The following is a 24567-nucleotide window of genomic DNA, read 5'->3' on the forward strand; positions in this document are numbered from 1 at the left end:
CTGTAACGCCACAAACTAAAGATCCGGAGCTAAACTTATCAAAATATAGATGCAGTAATTATGTTTATAACTGTTTCTCAACATATAGCTTTAAACCCAATCGTGTATCTTATTTTAGAGGCAATAAAAAAAGTTTCCTGATGAGATTGAATTATAGCTAAATCTAAAAATATAACCTTTAAACAATAGAAGCTGCACCGTTTGTGATCCCAGTTTGTGATTTTGCATATGACTTCTTGCTACATGCGAGTGGCCTGATATCAGCTCCAGCACCTTGTTCAGTGTTGAATATATATTTGCACATATCCACGTAACATGCAAAACACACTGCACATCATCACTCGTGTGTCGGTTTGACGCTGGAAAATACTGAATTATCCAAATGTTGATATCACAAGCATGCCTTAAATTTTTGATTTAAAGCATTTTTGGCCTTATTGGTTCTAACCTTTTGAATTGACCTGCATAGAGCAGGTCCTTTATTGAGATGATATGTGATCATTTGATGCTGCTTTGATCGTAAATCCTACTTTACTTTGCCACTTCTTGTTTTAACCAGTGTTGTTGTTGGGGGGGGGGGGGATTATTTCTGAAGTGTTTTACTATTTTAAATGTTTGGTGGTTGTATTTTTATTGACCTAATAAATGTGTTGTCTGAATCTCATGGCTCCAGCTTTTAAATCATCCGAGGATCCTTGTGAATAATGTGCATATTTTCATTTTACTTAATGCATTTATTAATTGCACTATAATCTGAATGTTTTTGTATCATATCATCACAGATTATTGATTTGACAGCTTTATGATTTTATGCTTTATAGGCTTTTATCCATCCATAAAGGAATGCACAGTGTGGACAACATGAATTGACTTTTGTTTCTGCTGACAACCTGTTTGCTTGTTACCATCTTGTTACTTATTAATGTGCAGGAGGCTGTGCAGCCCGTGTGCAGGAATGTGCACATCCTTCTGTTGACGCGTCTCTAAGGTTACTGAGCAGCGCGCCACACCAGCACCCTGTTATTCAGCATTCCGCGTTTTATTACAGAGCTACATTAGAACATTAGAACCTCAAAGCGTGCGCGAGAAGAACAATGTCGACCCCTCACTCGGTGAAGCGGTGGCAGCTCAGCGGGACGGACTACGAATCGCAGCGAGGCCGCAGCCTGCAGTCCGGAACCCGCTTCAGCAGCTGGACCCCCCTGAACAACAGGACGGGCAACCTGCAGGTCAGGAGGAACCGAGGCCCGATACACTTTTATTAAATTACATTTATTTGTATTTATAACCACCAGATGGCAGGGGACACCACATTATTTTACTGTGCAGCATATATGAGACTGTCAGATTTAAATTCTCCGTTTTAATATGAAGTAACAGTTTAGTTGGCCAATTAGCCTGATTGCAAACAGGTGCACACACCGACTGAAAGTCCCTCTCTTTATGCTTCCGGTCTCACAACAGAAGATACATTATTGACGTTAAGGTGAATTCATTATTTTATTCAGTTGCATATTGTGAATTGTGTGCAGAGGTGGGTTTAGGCGTCCCGTGTCCTGCAGTAAATGCATACAGGAGAAGGCACGTTGTAACTTACTTGAGCTGCCCAATGATGATATATAGAAAATGCATGCAAATTAAGATAAATAACACTGTGTTCAGACATTTTCTTTCTTTCTTTTAAATATCAGGACTGGTGATGTAACGATCTTGGTTGTTGTTGTTGTTGTCCAGTGTCTTCTTAGCAGGGACGTGCGGTCAGGGGAGGCAACAAATAATGATCAAATAAAATAAATATTAATATTTCTCTACTGATCCGTGCTATAAATGTAGTTTCTGTATGATTCCAATCATTTGAGCCTCATCTCAGATTGTGAATCCCTCACTAACTGGGTTGAGCGCGTGTCTTTTTCTTATTGTTTGTCACCACTGTAATATTTGTAGACACTTTTATTATATGTCCTTTCTTTCCATAGAATATGTAATGTATTTCACGTATGTGTAGAACATATTTAGTGTTGCTGATCTGACAGAAACCGCAGTGAAAAAGCAGAGGGGAGGCAAACAGTACCACTGTCTCAACGAAGGGGGCGTGCGAGAGCCCACGGGTCGGGTTTATGCTTGTTCTGTCGTTGCTCTTCTTCTACACTTCTCTTCTTCTTCTTCTTCTTCTTATATTTTGCTTTGACCGCGAAAATGTAAAATTCAATATCTAAGCTTAAAAATGTCTCAAAAAACAGGAAAATATGACCAAATCAACAGCAATTCAACGTCGGACAGGTAAAGTAACCTTTTATGTGTTTGTTGTTCTCTTTATACATCCGGGGTTGTTACTCTCGTTTTTCGCGGGTGGCGCTCGCGAGCGCTCCGCTTCTGAAACGCTCCCGGTGGAATCAAATATGTACCTTAATGTGTGTGAGTAAAGAATGCTGATATGAAATATGAAAAACAACCAGTAGTCAATGTGCAAGCTGCCAGTTGAATGGTGATTTAAAATACTCTATTGGGTTCATATATTTGTAAATCTGACACTGTGACGCAGCAATAAATAAATAAATATTGTACCTACCAAAGTTCCATATACAGTAAGAGTGTTTCTCTTGAAACTAAATCACAAGCCCTTAACCAATGGAGCATGAGCAGTAATATATAATGCATTATTTGACAGCAGAAAATAACACACATAATGGGAGGACAGATGCCTTTCACATTTATTTCAGATAAAATAGATCTAGTTGTATATGTATGATAAGAATATTAGCCAGGTAAGAGCACATCTTTGGTCTTTTTATTTTCTGAACTTTAGTTGAATGACGATGCTGATGTTTATTTTATTGAAGAAGAGACGATACACATTAATTAACTCGAGCTATCAGGTAAATGTGACAGATTTAGTCATATAGGCTATTTTTTTAATCTGCAGTCGCTCTATAAATTCCACTGCATGTAGGAAACATGTACGGTGGTTTTCTGAAGGCTCACAGTATGGTTTGGATAAAGGATCATTTTCTATTTACACAGAGATGAATCCTCTTGATCGCCCTCCAAAAAAATCACAATTAACACAAAAAGGCAATGCTCCAAAAATGTAAAAAAGTAAGTAAGACTTGAGCTGACTTGATTCTTTCACTAATGCTTTCAGCCGTTATCACGCCATCAGTCGTACTGCTTTGTTCTGTTTTATTCCTATCATCAGTGTTTTGGCAGCACGGCCAGACTCTTATGCAATGAGGTGCACCTTCCACACGTTCTTCACTGACTGTAAAGCTTTTTGGTGTCCTTTTTCCCGTTTGCTCCCAGTTATTTGAGGAGAGGATCAACCTCGTGCTGCACTGGTTTGACCTGTGGACTGACGGACAGAGGAAACACCTGCTGCACTCTCTGCTCACACGCTGCACCAAGTCACAGCTCAAGTAAGCTTTCTCTTCCCCTTTTGTTTGTGTATTCATTACAAGTGAGACCAAGGTTATTGCATTTGTTTTGTTTCTCAGGTTTTGCAAGGATTTGCTGATGGAGACGGTTCCTGTGACTCAAGTGGACTTCACGTCTGTGCTGCCACGCTTCTTGTCCCTGTATGTGATGTCGTTTCTGTCCCCTCGTGAGCTCAGCTCCGCTGCCCAAGTCAGCTGGCACTGGAGGGTCCTCGCTGAGCAGGTGAGAGGTGAGATATTTGATGTTTGCTGCAGTTTCCTCGCTTACATTAAGACATGTTTCTTGCGTTCCCTCCACCTCTCTCCTCCCAGGACTGTCTCTGGGCCGGCCGCTGCATCTCAAGAGGCTGGTTCCTTCCCTACACTCCCGGAGAGAAAGAGTTTGGAGCGTGGAAGAACCACTATGTCTCCTGCGTCTCCACGCTGGACTGGCTCACCCCCAGGGAGGCGGCCGAGCAGTACGGGACCCTCAACCAGCACAGCACGGGGATGATGGAGGAGGAGGAGGAGGAGAGGAGGAAGGAGAGGAGGATCAGACAGATGATCAGAGACAAACTACAGGAGGAGAAGAGTGAGTCGAAAGGAAAGACATCAAATGATACAAGATCTGAAAATGACTCATTTTGTTCAGGGTGTCATCAAAGTTGCAGGTTTATATCTTGTGATCTTGACTCTTCCTTGTTTGACTCTGTCCCAATCCTCTAAGCAGAAATGTCTTTCAGCTACTTCACAAAGCTTGTACTTACAGACCAGTGCTTCTGTCTGTGATGTTTGCAGAACACGCTATGAGAACCAGGAAAGCCTGGGGCAGCTACACTAAGCCAGAAGCAGCCAGAGGTGGAAGAACTCAGACAGGGAGGCCCGGCTCTGGAATAACATTCAGCTCTTGGCCCTCTCTCTCCTGGCCTCCGAGGACTGTTGGGTCTCCCAGCGTCTGTCTCAGCCTGGACAGAGGACAGCCCATGACTGCAGCCCAGAGCTTGGAGGGACTCCAGGCCTCCAGTCCTAGCAGGTGATTGTCTGCTGACGGTGACACATTCACTTACCCTCGATGATATCAGCGTTTTATACAATACATTTTATAATAAAATGCAACCCAATGTAAGAGATCTGTAATAAATCCTGTCTTTGTAATATTAAACTTCAAAACATGTCTCCACAATGGTCCCATTGAGACCATTTATTATTTTTGTACGAAAGCTGTGATGTGAGCATAAACCAGACCTCCATCTTCTCTTTCAGTGAAAGACTGAGCAAAGCCAGCGGGGCGCTGTCCTCCTTCACCAGCAGACCTCCACTGCCACACAACGTCTGCGTGACCCCTCCTGCCCTCTTACTGCTGATCTCCAGCAGAATTCCTGCCTATGAGGTAAACAACAAGTATAGAAAGGTTCTTAAATCAGCATCTACTTAGTAAGAGAAAAAGCAGCGATGAAGAGTGTAAAAAAGAAAAAGGGACATTGTCAAGCTGAACATCTCCTATTTCTCCCCGTCTGCTCTTTTTCTTTCTCCCTGTGCTACGTCTAGTTGGTGCTGAGTGGCGTGAAGGATGGAGTGGTTGTGGTTCTGTACGACCACAGAGGGACTCTCTCAGCTCTGTTAACCCAGGTGGAGAGGACTATTTCTGGGCAGAGAGCTCAGAGGCTGGGCCTGCTAGCTCCAGGAGGAACGGAGGAAATCCATCTGCTCCATGGTGAGAATTAATAATCCTGTGTATCTTAATGTGTGGAAACACTGCCGGGGTTAGCTCCAGTCCAACTTCAGCCTCCGGTGCTGGAAGTTTATCTCTCAGGATACTTTGAAGCACATCTGTTAAAACCATTTCATGGCATTTTTTTTTTAACGATAGTACCTTTTTTAAAGGTTTTTAAGCTATCTTGGCCCCTTGGCCCAGGATTAATCATCATAAATCTTGCATCGATTTTACATTACGCATGGACTCACCACACACAATTGTTAACTTACTTGTCAACTTACCTTTCAAACTTGATTAGTTAAAGTTGAAAATGCACATTGCTCATACTGAAACAGTTAACTCTTTTAAGGAACCTTATTTTTCTGTCTACAAATCCTGATTCCACTGAGTTTTTTCTATTGACCCTTCAGCTAGTAGCCTGTCAGAGAAGACATTACTGACCCCCGACCATAGAGAATTCTGGGAAAAGCTGTGTGGCTGGGTGGCACCAACTGAGGAAGGAGGAGGGATTGACATCTTCTCCCCGTTGGCTGCATCTGGTAGGTCGATACAGATGTTGGGACACACACACACACACACACACACACACACACACACACACACACTTCTCTGTAATCTGCACCTGCCGTCACTGTCTCACTAATCTCCACTCTGTCTCTTGCTTTCTCTCTCTTCCTCAGCATCGGGAGTGGCTCTCATGCACACTCTCTCTACTCTGACGGGTCTGGAGGTTCTGGCGCCTATGGGTTTTGCCACCGGAAGTTTCCAGAACAGTGAGTCACCATGCACAAGACTGAAACGCCTCCAAAAAGACATCTAAGATGTGAAGCATCATGTTAAAGCCACAATAAATAGATTGTTTTTTCACCCTCTCACAGTCCTGGGTGAGTGGTCTGACGGCAGTGTGTGCGCCGGACTCTCGGAGCGTCAACCAGAGGCCCCGGCACTGCAGTTTGTGTGTGAGAGTGTACTGCTGGGCTGGTGCAGACAGGCTCAGTGGATGGAGGAGGCTCTGGGGGAGCTGAGGGGCTGCTGGGGGCCACAGCTACAGCGCGTCAGCCTCCAGGCCAGGAGCCGTGCGCTGGGTGGGTCTCACATGTGTTTAGATTTAAATGCACTCACACACAGCTGGAGCAATGGCAGGTTTAAACAAATGCCTGCATACTCTGTGTCCTGTAAACTTTCTGAGGAATCTATTCGTATATTTATAGGTCATTTTCTGTGGGAGAAAATCTGCCTCGAGGAGCTTTGTGTGTCTAAAGATCTAAATGAGGCTCTGACTGAGGGACTCACTGCTCTCACAAGACAGGAAGAGGTGGAAATGTTTAATACACTTATACAATACAACAAGAGCAACACACAAGTTTGTTTCAAATTGCATCACAGTCTGTGTTTCTTTATTTCTGCTCTCACATCTTCAGACCAGACCATTGGAGTTTCTTGCACACTTCCTGACAAGATGGAGGGAGGAGAAGGAGGGAGAAGAGACAAGTGGAGGGAAGAAGGGGAGAAACAAAGGAGCAGATGATTTGCCATTGGCACAACACGACTCAAAGAAATGTGTCGGCCTGATACCTGAGCTACCACAGGTGTGTGTGTGTGTGTGTGTGTGTGTGTGTGTGTGTGTGTGTGATTTTAACTCGTCCATTCAGAGAAGGTTGAAGGAGCACACTTGATCTTTACAGCTCGTTTTGTCTCTTTCTCTCTGTCTTTAGATAGTGTTCGATTGGAGAGGTGCAGCTGCCAGAGAGCTCCACCACAGCGAGTGTCTTTATCTGGGGAGACTGGGCGCTGTGCTGAAGGTAGCTCATTTGTAGACTGTAACATTAAAAACACCGACTGAAACTTTAGTGACACTATTGCATGTTGAGATGCTGAGAGGCCATTCTTTCAGGTGCAGTTCCTCCTGACATTAATCAGACTGAGAAATATTTCCTCTGAGACTGAATGAACATTATGTAATGCAGTCAAATCAAGTTCAGAAAACAGACGCAAACAGTTTTTAGGAACTGGACCCTTTCAACAAACTACAGGAAGTTTATATAATACCTTTTTAAACTAGGTGTTGGTTGATGGTTCTGCAGCTGCATGGCCTATTTTTCTTCAGTTTGTTATTAGAATCTCATTTTGAGAAGGATTATTGAGATGTTTTTTAGAGCAACTACACATCAAGCAAGTGTTGTTTGTCAAAGGTCCAGAGATCTGTCAGTATTAGATTACCGACGTATTTATCTGATACCTTCTCTCTTGTGCTGAAGGTGTACCAGGAGCCTCTGACAGCAGCTCTCAATTCCAACAGAGCCATCCTCAGCTACACTGACATCCACATTGTCCTCAGCCCTGTCACACAAATACTGGAGCTCAACAGGTACACACACACACACACACACACACACACACACACACACACACAACTGTTTGTATGACACTGTCTTGTTTGCGTCCCTCTGTGGGGACATGACATGATATATGTGTGTGTGTTTGCTGCAGGGTGTTTCAGGCAGATTTACAAGCCAGGCTGCAGCAGTGGGGTGCAGAGCAGTGTGTTGGAGACGTGCTTGTAAAGCTGTGCTCAAAACTCCGAGTCTACACCAACTACCTCAACAACTACACCACCGCCCTCAGCACCATCGACAAGGTACAGTCAGACCATGCATGAAGCACGTAAACCAGGTCTAGAGTGTGCAGCGGTCTGAGGAAGCTTTGCCTGTGTGATCTCAGTGCAGGGAGACGAAGCCTCCGTTCCGGGCTTTCCTGAAGAGAGCAGACAGAACTCTTGCGACACACATGCTGAGGTAACATATACACTCATCTTTATTTGTTTTCAGGGCAATTGTCGGACTATTAATTGATTGAACCGTGGTGTGTTTGTGAAGCCTGCAGGAGCTGCTGCTGTGTCCAGTGTGGAGAATACAGGAGTACGTGACTCTGCTTCAAGCGTTGTCTTTGCACACACACACCGGCCACCCTGACCACACACACCTGTGCTCTGCCCTCAGCACCCTGCTGGGATTCAGAGAGTTCATACAGAAGGTACAACCGCCACACGGAGCGTGGAGGCAGTAACTCGCGCTACGTTTGATTCCGGAGTTTGTAGCATTTCTGTGTTTCAGTGTCGTGAACACGCAGATGTTTGCTTCCGTTTCAGTTGAAGCGTAACTCAGAGAGAGTCGGGCTGATGGAGGAAACGCAGCAGATGATCCAAGGCTGTCCGGTAAAAACGCAGCTCCTTCCTTTTTTCCCCACGCTCAAAACAACATCTAAAACATGTTGAAGTATTTTTATATTAATATGGTGTGTGTGTGTGTGTGTGTGTGTGTGTGTGTGTGTGTGTGTGTGTGTGTGTGTGTGTGTGTGTAGAGCCTCAGGGAAGGAAACAGGCAGCTAATAATAACACAGGATGCTGCTTTGCTCAGGAGCCCTGATGAACAGATTCCTGAATCACTCAGGTGTGTGGTCATTTTTATTTTTATTCACTTAGTAGATGTTTGATACGATATTTAACCAACCTAAGTACTTACAATTTCATGCCAAACTGATGTGTTTTGCATTAAGGTTTTGACTTTGAGCATAGCATTCAGCCTAAATTTAATAATTTTGTGAGAAAGTATGCTCAATTTTGAATTTCAAGATATTTAGAAAGGTGTTTTCACAGACATTCTCTCAACTTTTATTTTAATGATTCAATATATTTCATTTTACTTATTTTATTTTTTCTAATATTTAGCTCCTTTCCAATGCTATAAAACTGTTTGGTTATGTTATTTGTCATTGTTTGTCTGTTATTTTAATAGTTTTCTTTTTAAGCACTTTGTAACTTTGATTTGAAAACTGCGATATGAATAAAGTTTATTATTATTATTATTCTATTATTATTGCTTAAGTATCACTTTCTAATGACACATACATTGGGAACCCTTTGCACGATCAAATACTGCATGTTTTATATTACATCGTTACAGATTGTAAATCTAATCAAGACGGGTTTGTGTGCATGATTAGGACCTTCGAGCAGGTGTCTGATGTGGGCCTGTTTCTGTTCAACGACGCTTTGGTGCTGACGCGGCGAAACGTGCATCACACACCGTTCACGTTGGCTCACCGGAGCGCACACACTTTCCTGGCCTCTGTGGCTCTCTCCAGCCTGGCTGTCCGAGCGATCACACACTCGCGCTGTGAGTTTGTGCCATTTAAAGAATACAGTGTGCGCTGAATGTTGCCACAGCGTTCATTATTTTCTGTAATCTTCAGTGTACGATTATTAAAGTCGTCGGTGTGTTTGGTAACTTTTGACAAGTTAAAGGATTATTAATGTCTTTCTCGGTAGATGTGCGTCATGCTTTGGTCCTGGAGGGTCCTCGTCGTTCTTGGGTTTGTGCCACAGAAAGAGGAGAGGAGAGAGAGCACTTCCTGTCTGTGCTGCGTTCAGCCATAAGCTCTGCTCTGACTGGACACCAGTGACGGCGCTGTGACAAGGAGAGGTTTGGATGCCACTGTTTGTTCTTTTTTATATGATAAGTTAAAACAATGTTTTTAGGAAATGTCAAACGGCAATTATTAACACGTAGCACTCCTGCCACTGTGTCAGTGGTGTTCTGAGTGTCTCACTTTAACCTGAAAAGTATTCCGATTGTAGTTTAGATTATTAGCAGAGTATTCCTGTTGTCACAATAATTCCTCTACATTAGCATAATGGAATATTTTATAATGCATTTGCAATATTTGGAAAATAGCGAGTATTTTGTCACATTTTGCACTATCCTGCTTTTTATGAGCTGGAAGGTACAACACATTACAGTACTTGTAAACCAGTATCTTGTTTATTATAAACATATCTATTCCTGCGTGTCCTGATACTGCATGCGTCGCTCAATAACTGAAGAATAACTGCCTTGTCTTGCCTCTAGGGAAAGTAATCAACTTTTATCCAACCATACTTCAACACAATACCGTTGAGAAAACAGCTAAATAAATCAAAATACGTTGACAGTACGGCTAATGTAGCTCATTAAAATCAAATTGTTATTTCGGTACCGTTGCATAGTGAACCTGTTGTAGCTGTTGTAGTTTTTTACAGTATGTTGACGTTGGATGTTAGAAAGTTGTTTGTGTGTTGTGTTTGCCGATCCTGTTTTGTTCTGTCTTTTGTGTTGAGTAGCTTTGTGTAATAACACTCTACACGTACGTACTGTAAACTATATATTTTATATATATCTATATATAATATTGTGGGTGACGTCATGCATGCATTCCTTTGACATTAAACCGGTGACATTAGCTCAACAATCCCAGCAGCACAAGTAGCATCTTTCTTTGACAACAATCCTTTCAATGTCTGCTCTTAGTAAATCTTATCAACTGTCACGTTGCCTTACAAATATCATATCATATTCATTCTTTAAATAAGCTTTGATTATCAAATTATATAAACGTGTTCATTTATTTTCTGTTGATCATGTTCTACAATAATCACATCAGAGATATTTATTTGTTTCCAGGTATAAAAAGTCTTTATTGATAACCAAAAATAACACTAATGTCACATTTCAGATATTATCACTATCATGTAGCTGCATTACAACACATCACTTATACACTTATGTACATTATTGCCACCTATTTAAAAAGACCTCCATGTGTTCCATCCTTAGAGATTAGATTCATTATCAGCACACCTCAACAGATACAGTACTCAAAGATCAAGACAAAGGCTGACGATACAACATATAACTTACCTAATGTTCTAGTGTTACTCTTCAGTTTAATTTCTTTTCGTCACAGTGACATCTTCACACCAATCTGTGACAGTGGAACTACTTTTCTAAAATGTTTTGTAGGTTTATTAACAGCTAATACAGTGTGGGCACATTGAACATTGACACAAAACACTGTTGTATGTTGCAGTCTTCAGAGCACCACGGATGAGGATTAGGTAATAGTGGAACAGTTCTGTTCTTAAAAGCATAAAGCAGTACTTTGATAGTTTGAAATGTAATATGATTGTTTACTATTTTATGTTTTAGATCATTTATGATTCAGTTTAATATCTGATGTCACTATGAGGATGATGTAAACTGACCTTTTAAAATAATCTGGAGTCTGTAAAAGCATCACTGCTATCACAGTTTGCGGTTAACTAGATTTGGGTTGTTGTTGTTGTTGTTGTTGTTGATTTGTGCTGCAGCCCCGTGTGCGTGCTGCTCTTTCCCAGTGGCTGGATGAGCGACTGGCGGCTGACTCTTGCTCTGCGGCCCCACGTTTGCTGCCGTGCTGTTTGTCCCTTTCTGGGAGCCGTAGCCCTTCGGTTTGGGGATTCTCGTAGGTCCTGGTCGTCGGAATGCTTCTGGAGGTATCTGTGGAGAAACAATGAAGTAAAGTTGGAAGACGAGTGACTTACAGCAAAGAAAATAAGGAAGAAGTGGGGAGGAAATAGGATACACAGTATACAGGGGAGCATTGTGACTTTCTCCACAAGCTGAGTTTCCAGTATAGCCTCGTAAAGATCTGATGCAGTACTGATGGTGACCACTAGATGATATCAAATCATATCTTATGGGCAGCAAATGACAACCGTGCCAAACTGTTACTGCATGACTGCTGCACCTTTTGGATGACAAAAAGCTAATTCAGATTTTGACTAATGTTCCCAATGAAAACGAGGCCTCTGCCATGGCTACCACTTTGGAACTGCATAACATCCTTTCATGTTGCATATTCTTACATGTTCTGTAAAATGTGATGAACATTGTTAGCCACAATAATTATGTTTACTGTTGTCTGTCTTTTGTACATCATTTAGTGTCCTTTAACGCTGCTATGATTACTCGATTAATCAATTAAATGATCAAAAGAAAATTTATCAGCAGCTATTTTTATGATCTTTTATTTTTTTTTCCTATTCTCTTACATTTTATAGAAGATGAATCCATTATGAATACAAATTGTTTTCTGTCTTGCCGATTAAAGACGTTTTTTTTCAAAGCTGTCCCTAATACTTTAGTTTATCTTATTATCAATAACAGCGTGTTTGTTGCCTAGAAACCAGTGTTTGTCCTTTTGCGGCACAACCTGCAAACAAGAAGAGTAAACATGGTGGGAAACATCACATTTCTCAGATTCTCAAACAACTTGCTGCTCCGTTTACTGTGTAATCACATTTCAATCAGCGTGTTTACATGTGCTGCAGCGTGCCAGGAGGCTGAGGTAGTATCGGCACTTATACAGTAGAAACGGCATCCTGTTTACTGTGATATCATGAGTCACCTCGGCAACAGCGAGCGCACTGAGCCATGTACACTGCTCAGTCATTTCGAGTGTCTCTTATGCTCTTCTTGTAAATAAGCAAGATGCAGTGATTTTGATAAACAGACACGACCTGATATGAGCAAATGGATGCAACCTCACTACCTGCTGTTTAATGCAGTATTCATGGAGGTTGGCCACAAAATATTCCATTACATTTTGAGTTTTTATTGTATTCATGTGTCTCGATTTCTAAATCAGCTCATAAATCACACATTTAATAATTTTAAGAACACAGGTCAGCTGTCTGAGTCTCTTTTATCCTTTTCAAGTTAATTGCTTAACTCAGGCAATTATTTTCTTTAAAGTTATCCAGGGATTTAATTTGCACATATAACTTTCAATCACAATGGCACAGCTTGGTTCTTCCTTTTCCTCAGCACCTATTTTGCAAAAGGTAATTGCGTTTTGCAAAAAGTGCTGACAAGACATCGTTGCACGCCACCCCAGATAATCCATTTTAATGAATTTCTGCAGCGTTTTAGATATCTGAGTGTCCGATTGAGACGAAAAAAGCATTTTGCGATGGAGACAAAGAGCTCCCTCTTTGACAAAATGTGCCATCGATCTGCTCTACACTTCTGCAGCCGAGTGAAACTGAAACTCCTCAGTGTTTCCATGAGTTTCATCACAACGCTCACTTCATTCCCAAGCAACACACCAAAACGTCCCGCTGGAGAAAAGCACTTGGATGTGTTCACGTGCGGCTTGAGGTTTTGAGAATTAACAAAAACCTGCAGTGAACTATATCCTTACATATTCATACGGGGTATGAATTTCAGAATAAGTAGAGTCTGTGCTCCGGCAAAGCTAATGGGCCAGAAAATCTGTACGGGCTCCGCGTCACGGGAGTGTTGTTGATTTTACATGGAGAGAGGCCTTAATGTGCGGCTTTGTTCTCTCGTGTATCAGCGGTGCAGCAGGAGTTCAACTAAGTACTTCCTCTGCAATACTGGCCCGGCTGTTTCTGTGGCAACCAAACACGAGGTTTGTTTTGGTGCTTGTGTTGCGGTGGGAGCGAGGCTATACTTTCACAGTGTCTACCCCTCTCACACGCAGCATGAAGCCTTTTGTTTGGAGAAAAAGGTTCCCGTACCGCTGTTTGTTATTCTCCCTTGGTTTTACTGTGCCTGTAGGTCAAGGTGAGACAACTCCTCTGCGGTTATTAGCACTGTGGGCTAAAAGGAGGACATCCGCTCTCCAACTTATCTTTCTGGCATGCAGTTTGATAATTAGACTTTCTCAGCTGCACTTCATTCACATCAGAAGCTAATTAAAATATGTTTCTAATGTTTAAAATGCCATCTCGATGTCTGGTGTTTTTTTTTTTTGTAAACGTTTTATTTCGCCCCCAAAGCGTCACAGTGAGTTTAGTGTGATCACAACCTCTCGCTCAGCAAACAGAAGCGTCACTGTAGGCTTTTCAATGAAATGCTCTTTGGCTCCCAGCGTGTCACTGGATACTCATTTTATCAGTCTGGCAGGGTACCATGAGCAGATCTGTCTTCCTTGGCTGAACCAGATGAGTACAGTTTATGAATCAAGACGGTCTAAAGTGAGTCAGGGAGTAATTGAGGTCGCAGACAGTAATCCCAGCTGCTGGATGCCTTCGCAAGTAGTGGTCTAATGAATAGCATCTTGTTTAGCCCCTGCATCGTAGCGCCCAGACTGCTTTGTATCCGGTTTCTCCAGCTGTGCTCCTTCACACTCATTCAATTTAATGCTTGATTTAATCATCTCCTCCTTGTATCACTGGTGTGTGTGTGTGTGTGTGTGTGTGTGTGTGTGTGTGTGTGTGTGTGTGTGTGTGTGTGTGTGTGTGTGTTTGGGTTGGGTTTGGTTTGGCGTTTTCCTGCAACAGTTGTCTTGCTCCGTCTAAATGACACTGAGGGCTCGGGACGTGCTTTATTGTGTTTTGGTGAATTTATCAGCTCTGTCCGTCTGTTTTACGGTAAAGAGTAATGTTGCATCTAATTCAAGCTCTTCTGATTTTAATTTGACATTTTTGTAAAATGTTTGTAAGAGCTTGGAAAGGAGGAAGAATCCTGGACTACTTTGTGACATTATTTGCCTTCATTTCTTTAGACTGTTGGCTACACGTTGAGCTCAGTTAGCTTTCTGGATGTGTATGAAGCAAACAACTCCAGCCAGTGTCTGATAAGCACACACGCAATCCCCACAAATATGCAGTTTGTATCAACTTGCTCTGCATGCATTCTTTAAAAAGCAGCTAACCCATCTGAAATATTAAGATAACGTTTGAAATGTATTGCTGTATATCTGTCCTTAAAACAAGGCATGCATGTGAAGCCCCACTACAGTTCACTGTCTATGTGGCCTCAGAATATCATAGTTAATGGGCGCATTATATTTTCATATACTTATTTTACTCTTATTATACTGCTTCAGATATACCAAAACACGCTGTGGCTATTCAACTTGCCAGTTACTTTCTCTATAAGATGTTTCTTTTCTTGCATCAGCGTTGTACTGAGACGAGACATTAATGTGCTGTAACAGATACAATCATCCCACATCCTCCCCTCTGTATCCTCTCCCACATCCCTTCCATTCCTGTCTTTCGGTCTCCATCCCCCCATCATCATCATCATCATCATCATCATCATCGTCTTCTGGCCTTCGGTACAGATTTAATTTTAAAAATCGCATGTATGTGGTAACTTTTCCACTGTGGGCACATGAAACCACATGTAGAAGAATGCATATACACGGAGAAACGGTCGTAAGTTGTACTGATGATTCATTTCGAAGCACATGATTCATGGGAGAAATCAAAATAAAACAGAAGTTTTGGGTTACTACCCAATGAATAGCAAGCTAAGTGAGACTTTCTGCTAAAAGACCACTGAGGTTACACTATCAACAAATACATTAGTGTTTCTGAAAGGGCTTTTTTATGTTTAAAGTCTGTTTCCTGGGGCTGCGTATATATATTAATCGGCAACAAATGGCAGTTTTTCTCTTTCTTCCAGCACTGAAAGATTTGATTTTAAGCATTTTCTTTGTCGTAACATGTCGATCCCAGATGGATCATTTTTAGAGCAGTGCCCCAGCACTCGGTGCAGTGAGTGTCTTGCTCAAGGACACCTCAACATGTTGGATGATGGCCAAGGTAAACTAAAAGTATAAATATCTCAAATAACCACAGTTTTGATCTGCTGTTGATTCAGTTTGTCATTGAGGACCACAGAGAGATCAACTTGTCTGAATGTTTTTTATTATTACATTTTTTAAGACACAAAAGTTTGTATAATATTGTGACCTCATCTGTAACCATGTTTCAGTAACGTACTGTCCTCACCATGTTCTAGTTATATACAGAGGAGAAGAGCAACTGTAATTCTACCAAATCTTGGACTTTTTTAGATTCACTTCTAACAGCAGCTTTTTGGCGCACCAGTCTGAGGTTTAAAGGTTTCAAGCAGAGTTTCCGTTGTATCATCTAAGAGAACACCAAGTTCACAACCCGCTGGTTTTTCATTCTCGGTCTCTGGGTTTCTGTGTGCTGGATGTTAGAAGAAACTATGACATCAGCCTATGATTTTAACTCAAGCAAGCAAACACATGTGAGAATCCCAGAAGTTTTTTTTTTTTTTTTTTGTCTTGTAATCTGGACAAGTGTGAGCACAAAGGTTTTTACAGACAACTCTTCCACTTGGGTATCATTTAATTAGATCTAACAAAGTCTTGACAGTCTTTATGTTAAAATCTGAGAAAGTTAATTGTAATCTTTTGACTACACACAGTGTCTCAAGTGTTAAAAAGTTACTGTGCATGCACCAAAAATCAAATCAAACAACTGATTTCACTCTTATTGCATTTTTCTCAGATCATTTTTTAATTTTACACATTCAAAACATGCTGGATTTAGTGAATAAATGAAATTGGCAAGCATGGATGACAAACTATAAAACATAACACTTCTTGTTGCACACTTTAATTCTCAGAAAATCAAACAACTTAATAATAATGCAGTATGTGTAATATGAAGTATAAAAACTGGTATGATACATCAGTGTGAATAGTCAGACTACATGGCAAATTGGCCACTGAGTACTATACAGTAAGTGCACATAAGTTAAAACCTGGTGTTATGTCAAATTAAATCAAATGTTCTCGTGCTTTCAAATGGTATTGTTTTCTCATGCAGGCAAACACTTGTTGGAACTTAATCACACATAAACAAGCAAAACAAACCAAAGTAAAAAGGAAACATTCAAACCCTGGTTTAAGAAAAAAATCATAAATCAAGTAAAACATGTAAATGTGTCAGGGTATAGAGTTGGGGTTTAAGGGTCTATGGTTGAATTGGATTTCATGGGCAGGATTCAGCAACAATGGATGGGATGGATGGTTTGGGGGGATTATCAGGTCAATCATAGACATTACTTACTGTAATTTGTGATGGCCTTTGGATTGGGGTGGAGGTGGGCTTAATCGTGATGCTACTGGTGATTTTGCTGTTGCCTTTTGCAGTAGGAGTACTGCAATTCGCAAGCACCTGAGTCCTTTGCTCCTGGAGTCCAGGTGTGTGGCATGGACTCAGTGTTAGCGACGGTGTGCTGATGCTCTGAATGAAGGGGGTCCCTAAGTGAATGTGGATTTTGTTGTCCTCCGTGGTGATGACGTTTGGCCCAGAGCTGTTAGACCTCTGGACCTGCCAGTTGCTTTGCCTTTCCGGGGTCACGCGGAAGATGGCGTGCCCTCCGAGAACCTCCACTGGCTCCGTGGAGAGGGAGCGCTCAGGGGTGCCTGTCGTGACCGACACAATCTGTATAGGTGACATTGCTCTGTCTGGTGTTACAGAGCCACAAGAGTCTGGAGTCATTGCTCTCGAGTATGTAGCCATAGTGAAAGGTGATAGGGCCCTATCTGGTGAACACAGTTCGTCAGAGATTGGGGAACCTTTAGATTTGGGGGAAATGGATTTAGCAGTAGGAGATATGGAAGCATTTTGGATGATGGTAATTCTCTGTTTGGGTGGACCTCCACTTGTGGGTATGACGGCAGTGCTGGTGAATGACTGGGTGTTTTCTGTGGTCGGGCTGGTGATCTCCAGCGTTGCTGTGTTATGTCCGTGGTCAGGAGTCACTTTAATGTGCAGAGGCTGCCCAGGACTGTGGGTCAACACAACATCTCCCGACTGAACGTGGTTGCCGTTCTGTCGTGGTTGCACTTTACCGTTCACCTGATGGGGCGTGTCTTTGTTTTTCAGGAACGGGACTCGGGCTCTTCTCAAGTTGTTTAGATTATTTACATTAGTAATCAGCGTGGGGCTGCATTTGGTGAGCTGAATCTCGTTGCTGTAATTTGCGTTATCTTCAGGTTCGCTCTCGTCGTACAGCTTCCCGTTAACCACAGCACGTTCCAGTGGGGCTGTCTTACAGCTGGGAGACATGACGTCAAGTGGCTCTGTTTGAACTTCCTTGGTAGAAACATGAAGGTCTGAAAAGCGTCTTCCGTTCATGCCAGGGCGAAGACTTTTGCTAAAGCGCCTGTATCTCTCGAGCTCTCTCGTGAGTGTCTCCATTTCTCTGGCCAGTTCTTTGTTTCTGACCTCCTGCTGGGTCAGTTTCCTCTGGAGTGTAGAGTGGTCAGTTTTCATGCGGCAAATGGACTCCTCTGTTCCCATGTATTCATGGATCTTCTCTTTCAGAGCTGCTACCTCTCTGGTCAAATGACTAGACTTTGCCTCCTCGTCCTTCAAGCGTTTATAAAGAACATGCTCTTGGTTGCACTCTTTCTTCTCAGCCAGTTGGTACTTTGAAAGTTCTTTTCTGGATATTTCCAGCTCCTCCATCAAGGCTTTACCTTTCTCTTGTTCATTGGTGAATCTTTTCTCTAGTGATTCAAACTCCTCTGTTTTTAAGAGGTCTCCTTCTACCACCTTCATGTCCTTTAATTTGTGTCTGAGGCGCTCAACCTCCTGCGTCAAATCCTTTACTTTGTTGTCTTCTTGTTGGAAGCGGTTAGCAATGGGTGTTTTGATGTTCTCCTCTTTAGCTTTGCTTCTCACGTATTCTCTTTCTATGTTCTCAAGCGACTGCAACCTTTTCGTCATCATATTGATTTTAGACTCCAAATCATTGCTCTTTTCCTCTTCAGCAAGGAACTTGGCCTTCAAGTCATCCCTTTCCTTTGTGGCGCTGCACATTTTCTCCTCCAGCTCAGCCTTTGACCTCAGTGCTTTCTTGCTCTCATCAATTAGCTTCTCTGTGACTGAAGTAACTTTGTCCTGTTCAGCTTGAAGTTTGCCAGTGCTGTTCTGGACCTTGTTCTCCATTTGCTTGAGCTTCTCTGCCATTGCCTTCCTCTCATCCACCAGCATGACTGTCAGAGTCTTTAACTTGGTTAGATCTTCCTTCAGTGTCAGCTCTGTCTTTCCCAGTTGGCTTTCAGCAGCCTCCAGCTCTTTGACCCTGACCTTTAAGACTTCCAGCTCACTGGTCAGAACCTTTGACACCGTCCTCTCCTTCTCCAGGTTACTTTTGAGTGAGTTGCATTCTTGTTTGCTCTTGCTGAATGCGTCCTCTAATCTCTCCAAGTCCATAATTCTGTGGTTCAGTTTATCGACTTCGGCCTTCAAGCTTCGGCTTTGATTGGCCTCTTTCTCCAGTTTCTTGTTGAGGTCCCTGCAGTGGTCCTCCATTCGGATCAACTCTTCATCCTTTCCCTCCATTTCAAGTACCCTTTTCCGTAACTCTTCAAGCTCAGACATGAGGCTCGAGTTTCCACACTCACCACGGCTAATTTTGTCCCTCAGCTCCTGCAGTTCCTCCTCAGCTCGGCGAAGGGTCTTGTTGGTCTCCTCCAGCTCATCGAGCTGCCTGCTGAGAGTTGACAGCTTCTGGCGCAGCTGCCTGCTTTGGGCATCCTCGCTGGTCAATTTGGCAGTCATGGCCTCTTGTTCCTGATGGTATCGACCGCCTTGGTCGCGCAGCTCAGCCTCCAAGCGAAAGACCTTTTGCTCCTCTTCCTGCAGACGGGCATTAGCTGAGCTCAGCTCCTCCTGGGCTTGTGATGCACTGGCACTCAGTTCTTGGACCTTTGCTGTTTGTTGAGTCAGGTGCTCTGTGAGACGCTGCTGTTCATCCACAACAATCAACGCAAACGACTTGAGTTTTGTCAGCTCCTCCTTCAGACTTGTGACCTTTTGGTTGTTCTCGTCGTCCTTTCTTTCTTGGTAGGCCTTATCCTGATCAATTAACAGCTTCAACCTGGAAAAAACAAACAAACAAGGCAAACATGTTTTTTGAGGAATCCAATTCAAAACCTGCATGTACATAAAACAGACAAAGTGTTTGTTTACTTTTGCAAAATTGTTACTTTCCCGCTGCAGTTGCATTTTCTATAAGTGAATATTGGAGCACCACATATTTAAATCATTGATAATTTGAAAATGTCAGCCTTTTGTATTTGCTTACGTGATATATGAAAGGTGCACAAGGAGCTTTACACCCCCGCTGTCATTACCCATTGGGCCCACTTCTCCAAGCACTGCCACATCATAAACACTGTTATTTTCCCCGCATTTCTGAGGCAGACTAACGTTTTTATGTCATGGAAAATTTAACACATCATAAAAAGTATTACTTTGACTCTCTCAGGTTGGGATTCTGAAATACCAGCGGTTGCATTTCTTTTTGTTCCCTTGTTGCCAGCTAATTCTCCTATGGTTTGGAAACCTGAGTTACTGCTGTAAATATTAGGCCTTTAGTTTAACGATCAGTTTCCATAGTATTTCACGGTGTCACATATGGCCAATAAAGTCCTCTGGGAAATAATGTGAAAAGACCGACATGCAGCCAAATGTTAACAACGACCTCTGAAAATGATCTCACCAGATAAGATGAGCAATACTGTCAAAATCATGACGATATTTCTGACCAGGGTGATGTTGAAATTCACTACTACAGACTACAAAACTCAAAGGCCGTAAGGTAACAAATCGTTTAGAAAGCATATATGATATTTATATTTCCACAACGACTTTTATCTCATATTTCTACCTACAATACCCTGATGGGCTACAAAGTACTCATGTTATATCAAGTCTTTATATGCAGTTGCAGTATGTAGATGGGGTCAGTACATCTCACACATGCCAAACTGCCTACAGTCCCAGAAGAAGGTATGTTATGTCTGCTGTGTGTGCAGCTGCCAGGCATTTCCACACAGATGGCCCACTGGCATGGAACAATTCTTTAATTAAGGGGTTCCTCTCGACTACCAACCCTCCTCCCCCTTACCAAAACCACCACCTACCCTCCCTGTTTTTTCTTCTTCTATACATTTAAAGGAATTCCCCCTGCTTCAAAGGCAATTACAGTCCCACAGAGTTCATACAGAAATCCCCCCACACACACAAATGCACACTCTCAGGGATCACTTATTCCACATGCACACTTGGATTGTGGGCCATGATGTAAGTGTGGAAGGGTGGGTCACGTCTCAGCAGTCTGTCACTTCTTTCTCCGGTAGCCGCTAAACGGCGGGAGCGGGTGGGGGGGGGGGGGGGGACACACACACACACACACACACACATGTAACTGCATCCATGTGTTGCGATTAGATCCAGACCAAACAACACTCAATGAAATATTATAAGGGTATGCATAAGAGTCATTATTAGTGTGGTTTATACACTATTGTTATTTATGATGAAGTATGTTGTAAACTTGATTTTATAAACTAAAGGATGTGCCATTCAAGCAGGTTATAGTCAGAGTGTATAGAGTGTCGAATGTATTACTTTACACACAGTGTATCGATGTGGTATTGCTACATTTAATCTAAGTAAACAAATCTGACATTTTTGGTTACAGGGTTGACTTTATATATTTTTTAACAGAACCTGTAAAGCTGACCTTGATCCCCCCCTAAAGTTTTCTATTTTAATGTCTGAGTATTCCAGGTGCTCAGATTATTTTCTCTGTCTAGCTTTGTTGACTTTAAGTTTGGCCTTGTTACAGAATATACTGGCTGCCTGACGTGTTGATAAACCATTTTAATCATCTTAACTTTCAAGGACTCTGGATAAGAGTGTCATGCAGGGAGCCTTATCTTGGAACGTGCATGTGTTGAAAAATGACATTTTCTCAGAGTGAATTGTGGACGTAGAAACACTAAGTTGCTAAGTGAAACAAGCAAACATCTTTCCTGCGAACGAGCCTGTCGCCTCTAATCACTGTTTATTCAATCTCTTATCTTAGTCCTCGCTGTTTTTCTAGTGATGTCATCAGCCAAAATAGAAAGAGAAATGTACTTAGGCCCATAGCAGGGGCTGGGAACTCGGTTTTAAATACTTCTAAGTCCTGAACTGGATACTAATCCTGTGTACTGCTGCATTAAAGGGCACTTTGCACTAATAAAGGCAAATCCTTTGAGACTAATCGACATGTGCCCAAAAAACACTGCTCGCCTCACACCGGTGAAATCACTTCTAGCCCTGTATCACGCTATTCCCTCATGTACTTTGTGGTGCGTGAGGAAATGTTGGTCCAGATTAACTTTTTCTCATTAGGGACACACACATAGATGAGTGAATTTGGCCGACGGAGCCACGTCTGAGACCATTTTTTTGTAGTCGGATACAATTTAGTGTAGACTTGCCAGTCTGCATGTTATACAGTTGGAAAGACCTTTTGGGGAAATACTCCTGCAGCTGACCCTAAAATATTGCTGGAGACCCAACCCTACTTTAAGGAGTAGTAATAACTCAAATAACCAGCTTTCGCCATCAGGTATAAGTCAGCAGAAGCAGTTGCCACATGTGTTCAGGGAATACATAAATATATCAGCTGATCCACAAAGCATTTCTCCCCGTCACGTTTTATCTCACGTCGTTATAGAGCAGAGCACCGTACAGCTTGAAATAACATCATTTTGGAGTAATAACTAGTAAGGTGCTGCACATAAAGCTGGTGACACAACAGTTTCATGGCTATCAACATTACAAGGCACCTTACCACCCACTCTGCAGCCTGTACAACCTTTGCAACAGGCACCAATTTCAGATTGGTTTCCCCTTAAAATAGATGCATGACCGCCACCGGGGGTCGTTAATATGTCATGGAAAAAAAGGGTTGCACAGATTTCATTGGTGGGTTAGAGGGCCGAAGTGGGATTTCTTCAACTTTACAGGATTGATTCTGGCTTTGTTGCAAATATTTGTTTGCCTGCTAACATAATTGACATTAAAAAAAAAAAGAAAAGGAAACCTCCATTTGGGAGCAGTCAGCGAGTCACAGCTAGCCACAGCTTCACAGAGGGCTTCCCTCTCTTTACGTGGCTCCCGAAGCTGGAAACTGTGGCTCACCCGCTGCTTGAAGCTGTGTTACACGTTCCATATGTCATTTCCTAACCGCAAGTGATTAGGTCATGTATGTACAGACCGATGTATCCTGTGCATGCACACATGGCCACCTCCGCTTCAACATGCGGATGGTGGGCCGAGTGCCCTCGTGTGTGACAGAGTTTGAAGGGGGGGGGGGGGCGCTGATTGATGCAGTGTGTGGACTGTATGTAAAGTGCACTCAGGCTAAGTGATATGCCCCCAGAGAGCAATCAACATGTGTAAAATATGTAACTCTGATTTTATGAACTTCCTGGTTGTGGTGGTGATATGGTTAATGGAGTGGTGTGTTTCCAAAAGAGACCTAGATGTCATGTTTAATGAATTAGATTATACAGCATTTCTAAAATCCTGCATTATCGAGCTACCAGAGGTGGAAAGTAACTAAGTACATTTACTCAGTGCTGTATAGTTTTGAGGTACTTGTACTTTACTGGAGTATTTCCATTTCCTGCTGCTTTATACTTCTACTCCACTTCATCTCAGAGGGAAATATTGTACTTTTACTTTACTCAACATGTATTTGATAACTTTAGTTACTTTGCAGATTCAGATTATGTATTTAAAAATGTGAATAAACTAATAAATTATATAAATTCATTAAGGTGCATAATGAGTACTTTTACTTGAGTGCCATAATTTGAGACTAATACTTTTTTACCTTTACTCAAGTAATACTTTGACAGCAGGACATTTACTAACCCTAACCCGTAACAGAATATTTCTACACTGTGGTATTACTACTTTTAGTTATGTAGAAAACACAAGTACATCTTCCACCTCTGGTTTCTACATGAAATACCCTTTCAGTACTTTAACACCACAGAATACTCTTTCCTCCAAACATAGCTGCTGTTTAAAGGACTCTTAAGTATTAGTTGTATTTATGTAATATAAGTTGTTCGTGTTAATCAGATGATTTATTATTTTCATATCTCTTTTTGAAATAGATTTTTACAACCACAGTCGCCTGACAATAAAAAGCCATAGAAAGTACTTGATATCTTAAGATACTTAATGCCGTTCTAAAAAATAGTGGACTGTACACACTGTATATATTAAATATAGTATAATCACAGAATGTGTCATGTCGTGTCTGCCATACTCTATCTCTTACACTGTCTTTTTATTTTACTGTACTTTGCCGCATGATCCTCGTCAGTATTTCTACGATTATGTTACCTTGAACAAATTCCTGCCCTGTAAATTTGCAGAGCCATAAATGTGACATGATCACCAACACTTTCCGACAAGACTGAGATTCATTACTGTCTAAATAATGAATATCTTTGGACTCCGCATGTTAGAATAGCTGCTCCAACATGTGTTTCAGCATTTCTTTACGGATATTTCACATTATTATATGATATAACCCCTTGCTTCAGAACATTAATGGGATTCCTCAAAAGTTAGTTTATTTACTATAACACTTTTTAAAAAGACGTTAAATAGATTGAGGTACTTTTGTTGTTGGCTTCTGCTGACTTAAAAAAAAAAAAACTCCTAAGTTTTAGAAACTTCTTTGACTAGTTGTTTAAAAGATAAACGTTTCAGAAGTAACACACAAAAAAGTTGTAAGTCTAAAGCCGAAAGAAGTACCATTAAAAACACACTCTATGAAAACTAAATACAACAAAGTACACAAGAACAGCAGCAGGAAATGATGCTACCCTTAACATCTGTACGTCTCCAATCCAAATCAAGAGAAACTATTTTTTAAAAAGTTTTGAAAGTTTTTCCCCCTAAATTGAGAGCTTTGTTTT

General features: G+C 41.8%; 2 protein-coding genes across 3 annotated transcripts in view; one reads left to right on the plus strand and one right to left on the minus strand.

Moving 5' to 3' along the window:
* Window positions 1-315: 315 nt before the first annotated feature.
* On the plus strand, window positions 316-10413 carry LOC137879216 (epithelial cell-transforming sequence 2 oncogene-like). The gene is made up of 22 exons (XM_068719894.1): window positions 316-351; window positions 1068-1229; window positions 3301-3413; window positions 3492-3654; window positions 3744-4002; window positions 4209-4443; window positions 4674-4800; window positions 4959-5124; window positions 5538-5666; window positions 5808-5900; window positions 6006-6212; window positions 6339-6442; window positions 6549-6716; window positions 6843-6929; window positions 7386-7495; window positions 7618-7765; window positions 7849-7922; window positions 8004-8160; window positions 8276-8341; window positions 8488-8576; window positions 9130-9302; window positions 9455-10413. The coding sequence occupies exons 1-22, from the start codon at window positions 316-318 to the stop codon at window positions 9586-9588; spliced, it is 3000 nt and encodes a 999-aa protein (XP_068575995.1). The 3' UTR covers window positions 9589-10413.
* A 212-nt stretch (window positions 10414-10625) lies between these two features.
* Window positions 10626-24567, minus strand: part of filip1l (filamin A interacting protein 1-like) — a 60947-nt gene continuing 47005 nt past the window's right edge. Inside the window, exons 5-6 of one of the 2 annotated variants that reach the window (XM_068719386.1) lie at window positions 16844-19667; window positions 10626-11480 (exon numbers count right to left, since the gene is read on the minus strand). In XM_068719386.1, coding sequence (XP_068575487.1) covers window positions 11247-11480; window positions 16844-19667 — 3058 coding nt within the window. In that variant the 3' untranslated portion in view covers window positions 10626-11246. Of the gene's footprint in view, window positions 11481-16843; window positions 19668-24567 lie in introns of those variants that run through there. The other variant, XR_011103665.1, reaches the window with a different exon arrangement.

The sequence above is a fragment of the Cebidichthys violaceus genome, unplaced genomic scaffold (genome assembly GCF_023349555.1).
Source record: "Cebidichthys violaceus isolate CVI_PGR_0920_01 unplaced genomic scaffold, fCebVio1.0.p SCAF_24, whole genome shotgun sequence".
Lineage (NCBI taxonomy): Eukaryota > Metazoa > Chordata > Actinopteri > Perciformes > Stichaeidae > Cebidichthys > Cebidichthys violaceus.